General features: G+C 55.1%; 1 protein-coding gene across 2 annotated transcripts in view; it reads left to right on the top strand.

The window, feature by feature from the left end:
* ZNF668 (zinc finger protein 668) overlaps window positions 1-6,749 on the top strand; it is a 7,088-nt gene extending 339 nt beyond the window's left edge. The window contains exons 1-2 of one of the 2 annotated variants that reach the window (XM_082262072.1): window positions 1-40; window positions 4,953-6,749. The exon at window positions 1-40 is cut by the window's left edge and continues 77 nt beyond it. In XM_082262072.1, the coding sequence (XP_082118198.1) occupies window positions 4,965-6,629 (1,665 nt within the window). In that variant the 5' untranslated portion in view covers window positions 1-40; window positions 4,953-4,964 and the 3' untranslated portion in view covers window positions 6,630-6,749. The remainder of the gene's footprint in view (window positions 41-4,952) is intronic. The other variant, XM_082262073.1, reaches the window with a different exon arrangement.
* The last annotated feature ends 264 nt before the right edge of the window (window positions 6,750-7,013 follow it).

Raw genomic sequence — 7,013 nt, 5'->3', positions numbered from 1 at the left:
AGGATCACCCCCATTAACTCCCTAGGAGGGGGGCCATCAGGTGGGTGCTCTTATTTCTGAACCTCTACACTATTCCCCACAAACTGTGCAACCCCCAAATTATTCCCCAGAGCTATGGAACCCTTAGATTATCCCCCACAACTCTGCAACCCCTACACTATTCCCCCAAATGTGCAACCCCCAAACTATTCCCCTGAGCCCCCCCCCCCCCCAGATTATTCCCCACAACTGTGCAACCCCCAAACTATTCCCCTGAGCCCTGCCCCCCTAGATTATTCCCCCACAACTGTGCAACCCCCAAACTATTCCCCTGAGCCCTGCCCCCCTAGATTATTCCCCCACAACTGTGCAACCCCCAAACTATTCCCCTGAGCCCTGCCCCCCTAGATTATTCCCCCACAACTGTGCAACCCCCAAACTATTCCCCTGAGCCCTGCCCCCCTAGATTATTCCCCCAAATGTGCAACCCCTAAACTATTCCCCTGAGCCCTGCCCCCCTAGAATTTTCCCCACAACTGTGCAACTCCCAAATTATTCCCCTGAGCCCTCCCCTGGATTATTCCCCACAACTGTGCAACCCCCAAACTATTCCCCTGAGCCCTGCCCCCCTAGATTATTCCCCCAAATGTGCAACCCCTAAACTATTCCCCTGAGCCCTCCCCTGGATTATTCCCCACAACTGTGCAACTCCCAAATTATTCCCCTGAGCCCTCCCCTGGATTATTCCCCACAACTGTGCAACCCCTACACTATTCCCCTGAACCCTGCCCCCCAAGACTCTTCTCTTGAGCCCCCCTTACCTTGTGCTTCTGCCGGGGAGAAGCTGGGGGCAGAGCTGGGAAGCAGAAAATGCAGAGGACCTGAGGAAGGTTGAAGTCGGCTTCTGGAGTCTGCTGAATGCTGAGACCTGGGGAGACGGAGAGGAGGGGGGGCTGCAGCTGCACAGAGAGGCGTAAAATTTGTAGTAGGGATTCTGTCCTACTCTCTGGCCCCTAGGCTGTTTGCCCCGAGCCCTGTGTCCCCCTAGGCTCTTTGCCCCGGGCCCTGTTTCCCCCTAGGCTCTTTGCCCCAAGCCCTGTTTCCCCCTAGGCTCTTTGCCCCGGGCCCTGTTTCCCCCTAGGCTCTTTGCCCCGGGCCCTGTTTCCCCCTAGGCTCTTTGCCCCGGGCCCTGTTTCCCCCTAGGCTCTTTGCCCCGGGCCCTGTTTCCCCCTAGGCTCTTTGCCCCGAGCCCTGTGTCCCACTAGGCTCTTTGCCCCGGGCCCTGTTTGCCCAGAGAGGCATAAAATTTGTAGTAGGGATTCTGTCCTACTCTCTGGCCCCTAGGCTGTTTGCCCCAAGCCCTGTTTCCCCCTAGGCTGTTTGCCCCAAGCCCTGTTTCCCCCCCGAGCCCTGTTTGCCCCGAGCCCTGTTTGCCCCGGGCCCTGTTTGCCCCGGGCCCTGTTTGCCCCGAGCCCTGTTTGCCCCGAGCCCTGTTTGCCCCGAGCCCTGTTTGCCCCGAGCCCTGTTTGCCCCGGGCCCTGTTTGCCCCGGGCCCTGTTTGCCCCGGGCCCTGTTTCCCCCTAGGCTCTTTGCCCCGGGCCCTGTTTCCCCCTAGGCTCTTTGCCCCGGGCCCTGTTTCCCCCTAGGCTCTTTGCCCCCGGGCCCTGTTTTCCCCTGGGCTCTTCCCTGAAAGCTCTGCCCCTGTAGACTTTTCACCTGAGCTGTGCCCCCTTAGACTGTTCCCCTAAACTCTACCCTTTCCTTTAGACTGTGCCCTTGAATTGATGCCCTCCTGTTCTTGGGCTGTATCCCTCAGCTCTGCTCCCTGGACTCTTCTCCTGAGCCCTGCCCCCCCCAGACTCTTCTCCTGAGCCCTGCCCCCCCCCCCAGACTCTTCTCCTGAGCCCTGCCCCCCCCCCAGACTCTTCTCCTGAGCCCTGCCCCCCCCCCAGACTCTTCTCCTGAGCCCTGCCCCCCCCCCCAGACTCTTCTCCTGAGCCCTGCCCCCCCCCCCCAGACTCTTCTCCTGAGCCCTGCCCCCCCCCCCCCCAGACTCTTCTCCTGAGCCCTGCCCCCCCCCCCAGACTCTTCTCCTGAGCCCTGCCCCCCCCCCCCAGACTCTTCTCCTCCTGAGCCCTGCCCCCCCCCCCCAGACTCTTCTCCTCCTGAGCCCTGCCCCCCCCCCAGACTCTTCTCCTCCTGAGCCCTGCCCCCCCCCCCAGACTCTTCTCCTGAGCCCTGCCCCTCTAAATGGTGCCCCTTGACCCTTCCATAGAGCTGTGCCTCCTTAGACTGTTCCCCTGAGCTCTACCCTTTCCTCTAGACCAGGGTTGTCCAACTCGATTTCACAGTGGGCCGCATCAGCATTATAGTTGCCCTTAAAGGGCTGTTTGTATCTGTAAGATTGGATGTACAGAGCAACCCCCCTCCCCCCCCCCCCCCACCTTCAGAAGTCAAAAGCGCCCCAACCTCTGTTACATCACAATGCACCCCCCTTACCTTGTGCCGCTGCCAGGAAAAAGCTGGGGTGGAGCTGGGAAGCAGAAAGTGCAGGTCTAGAAGAGGATCTAAGGAGGGCAGGAGTCAGCAGCTGGAATGTGCTGAATGCTGAGACCAGGGAGGTTGGTGCTGCGGCTGCACAGAGCTGTGCAGGATCTGTAGGAGGAGTCCTGTCCTCCTCTCTGCTGACTGCTGAGACGGTGAGGGCAAAGACGAGCCTCTCTGCGGCTGCAGGGAGAAGCACAGGATCTAGGGGAGGAGTTCTGTCCTCCTCTGCTGAGACAAGTTGTGGTTGGAGGGGAGGGGGTTGCCGTAGCTGCAGAAGAGGTGCGAGGGCCTGAAGGGCTGGATTCGGTGCACGGGCCTTGTGTTTGACACATGTGCTCTAGAGTCTAGACTCTTCCCTTGAACTGTTTCCCTCCTGTTCTTGACCTGTATGCCTCAGCTTTGCCCCCCTGGAGTATTCCCCCGAGCTTTGCCCCCCTGGAGTATTCCCCCGAGCTTTGCCCCCCTGCAGTATTCCCCCGAGCTCTGCCCCCCTGGAGTATTCCCCCGAGCTCTGCCCCCCCTGGAGTATTCCCCCGAGCTCTGCCCCCCCCTGGAGTATTCCCCCGAGCTCTGCCCCCCCCCCTGGAGTATTCCCCCGAGCTCTGCCCCCCCCCCCTGGAGTATTCCCCCGAGCTCTGCCCCCCCCCTGGAGTATTCCCCCGAGCTCTGCCCCCCCTGTAGTATTCCCCCGAGCTCTGCCCCCCCTGTAGTATTCCCCCGAGCTCTGCCCCCCCCTGGAGTATTCCCCCGAGCTCTGCCCCCCCCTGGAGTATTCCCCCGAGCTCTGCCCCCCCTGGGGTATTCCCCCGAGCTCTGCCCCCCCTGGGGTATTCCCCCGAGCTCTGCGCCCCTGGAGTATTCCCCCGAGCTCTGCGCCCCTGGAGTATTCCCCCGAGCTCTGCCCCCCTGGAGTATTCCCCCCGAGCTCTGCCCCCCTGGAGTATTCCCCCCCAAGCTTTGCCCCCCTGGAGTATTCCCCCCAAGCTTTGCCTCCCTTAGACTCTTCCCTCTGAACTCTTCACCTGGGCTCTGACTGTTCCGTGATGTGATGGGTGGTATGTGGTTCCTAAACTTTCACCCCTGGACCCGTTGTTGCCCTCACTTTCTACATCTGTAACTTCCAAACAAGTGATGGTGGCAGCAGTTGTCACATGGACAAAGAGGCACAGTCAGCATAAAAAGTTGTAACCCGCTAAAAATGGGTTTCGATTCTGACTGTGTCCCCGAATAACAGATTTTCACAGCTTCCTCTTTTCACAGGAAATGTATAGGAAATGCTCTAACCCCCCTGGTATTTTTCTGGCTTAGTCTTTACATAAAAAACAACCAGGGAATTTCTGCGCTACATGCGTTAAAAAAAAAAAAATAGTGAATAGAAATTGTGATAAATAAAAGCAGCTCAGACAGACCTATAGAAAAAGTCTCAACACACAATATAATGGCGCTAATAATGATGTATAGTGAGAAATGTATACAATAATAAATATGCATAAATTCAAATAAAAACAATATTAAAAAAAAGTCCAAATAAAAGTCCATAGATAAAGGAAGGAATCCAATAGTGAAAATAAACTTGCACTTTATAAGGAAGAACCTCAAGTCCCAGCATGCAGACGAGACCAATACTCCTCTCACGGCAAACAGAAAAGCCACCAGGGGGTTGAAAGAACAATTGGCTGCTTGCCAGATAATATTGGCCACCCAACTTAATATAGAAGCCAAATGCGCTTATATAGGGTTAAGAAGAGCCACCAGGTGCAGATCCTCCGATGCGACTATTGGAGTACACTCACAAGAAGGTGTATAGGAACCACATGAATGGAAAAGGGATAACAGAGGAACATAGCGTAATACTGTTTAAAATGCAATCATTTTATTTATTAAAAAAAGTGCAATCGCATAGGTCAGAAGACAATCAACCATATTGATTCTTCAAAACACTGATAAAAAAACAAGAGCTCGTATGGTAAATGCCGGCTTGGGGGAGTGGCGACGTCACGTCTGGTTCCTCCCAACGTGTTTCGTCACAAGGTTGACGTCGTCAGGGGCGTCATCAGGGCCACGCTCCTGACAATGTCAACCCTGTGACGAAACACGTTGGGGTCGTCAGGGGCGTCATCAGGGCCACGCCCCTGACGACGTCAAACCTGTGACTAAACGCGTTGGGTGGGATCAGACTTGACATCGCTATGCCCCCAAGCCGGCCTTTACCATGCGAACGCTGCAGCTCTTGTTTTTTTATCAGTGTTTTGGAGATATCGATATGCCTGATTGTCTTCTGACCTATGTGAGTGCACTTTTTAAAAAATAAATGGATTGCATTTTAAATAGTATTGCGCTGTGTGCCTCTGTTATCCCTTAGTCTTTATTGCTTTGTGAAAGATTGCAGAGAATGCACATTGATGATCGTATTTTTTTTTCTGCAGGTCTCTTCTGTGATGTCTTCGGAAAAGGCGGAGCCTCTGGACGAGGTCGAGGTGACCATTGAACAGGAGAGCCCAGGTTATGTGCAGTCTGGGCGAAGGTTTCGCTGCCTGAGCTGTCGCAAAACTTTCCCCAATGAGCCAAGGGCCAGGCGGCACTGTGAGGCCCACCAATTCGCCGAGGCTTCCGGGGCTGCAAAGCCCAAAAAGCAAGAGGCGAAGGGGGAGCAGCGGCATCAGTGCAAGCACTGCGATAAGTCCTACAAGAGTGCGTCCTTATTGAGGAGCCATGTCCGTAGCCACACAGGTGAAAAACCTTTTGTGTGTAAAGAGTGCGGCCGATCCTTCATGCAGCCCATCTGCCTGCGAGTTCATATGGCCACCCACAGCGGCCAGCTACCATTCCCTTGTAAGCAGTGCGGAAAAGCCTACGCCACGCCCTCCAAGCTCCGTATCCACGAACGTCTTCACACCGGTGAGCGTCCGTTCTCCTGCCCTGAATGCGGTAAAGGGTTTGCCGATCCCTCTGTTTTTCGTAAGCATAGAAGGAGCCATGCTGGGCTAAGACCTTACCAGTGCCAACTGTGCCAGAAGTCCTACAGCGAACTGAAAGACCTAAAGAACCACGAGCGCAGCCACACGGGAGAAAAGCCGTTCCTGTGTTCGGACTGTGGGAAGGCGTTTTCACGTGCCTCCTCTCTCACGTGTCACCAGCGAATTCACGCGGCTGAGAAACCCTACAAATGTCCCATCTGCAACAAAGACTTTACCCAACTGTCGTCCTACCAGAGCCATCAACGCACCCATTCTGGTGAAAAGCCATATTTGTGCCCACAGTGCGGCCGCATGTTTTCAGACCCGTCCAGTTTCCGGCGCCATCAGCGGGCACACCAAGGCGTCAAGCCGTACCGATGCGACAAGTGCGGCAAGCGCTTCAGGCAGCCGGCGGATTTGGCCATGCACCAACGAATCCACACGGGCGAGCGTCCCTTCCGTTGCCCAGACTGCGATAAGACGTTTGTGGCGTCTTGGGATCTGAAGCGCCATCGTTTGTCTCACAGCGCCGAACGTCCTTTCCAGTGCCCGGAGTGCGGGAAAGGGTTCGCAGAGCGCTCTGGGCTAAGCAAACACCAACGTTCTCACAGCGGGGAACGGCCTTACAAGTGCGAGGAGTGCGGCAAGACCTTCATCGTGTCTTCCAGCTTAAGGAAGCATGAACGCACCCACATGAAACCAGACGCAGGAGAACCTAACAAGAAGAAGGAGGAATCCACCACCTGTGAGAAGTGTGCCATCACCTTCCAAAGTGTGATGGATCTGAAGAACCATCAAAAGAGCCACCCGGAACTGAGGCCCTTCCGTTGTGACCATTGTGAGAAGGGCTTCCTGGACAAGGCTGGGCTGAAGAAGCATCAGCGGATACATAGCGACGTACGCCCCCACGTCTGCCAGCAGTGCGGCAAAGGCTTCCTAGTACCTTCCGACTTACGCAAGCATCAACGAACACATGCCAAAGAGGTTAAGGGGAAGGTTGAGGAGGAAGAAGAGGAGGTTACAACGTTGACGCTCCATCCAGCTTCTGTGGAGTCTCAACCCTTGTTTGATCCTCTGGTCTCCTTTCTAGAGAAGGTTGCTGAGGGAGACATGGAGGTCATTGAGTCTTCACCATCATCAAGCTGACTGAGGCCTACTCATCCAAGATGACAATATGATAATCCCTTTATCTACAGCAGTCTTAAATTTGTCATGATCTGTTTATTACTCAGTCCTGATGTTCCCATTGGAGGGTTTTTTTTATTCAACTTTCATTCAGCTACAATGTGATCCTCCCCAAACAAGCTCCCCCCCTGGCTTATGTGCAGATTAAAGATTAGCTTGAGCATCTTCCAACTCCTCTCTAACCTGAACTTCTGCTTTGAGATATGCGTGGGAACATTCCTCAGCTGCAGTTTTGGGAATGACCCAGCCCACAGCTCATTGGAGTATAAAAAGGTGTGAGTTTCGAGGATGCCTGGGCTCATCTCTTGTGAAGATATCCTGGATCAGGGGTCTCCAAACTTGCGA

The sequence above is a fragment of the Pelophylax lessonae genome, assembly GCF_965119305.1.
Source record: "Pelophylax lessonae genome assembly, chromosome: 6".
NCBI classification, from domain to species: Eukaryota; Metazoa; Chordata; class Amphibia; order Anura; family Ranidae; genus Pelophylax; species Pelophylax lessonae.
The sequence above is the reverse complement of the archived record's forward strand: the minus strand, read 5'-3'. Positions and strand labels throughout refer to the sequence as shown.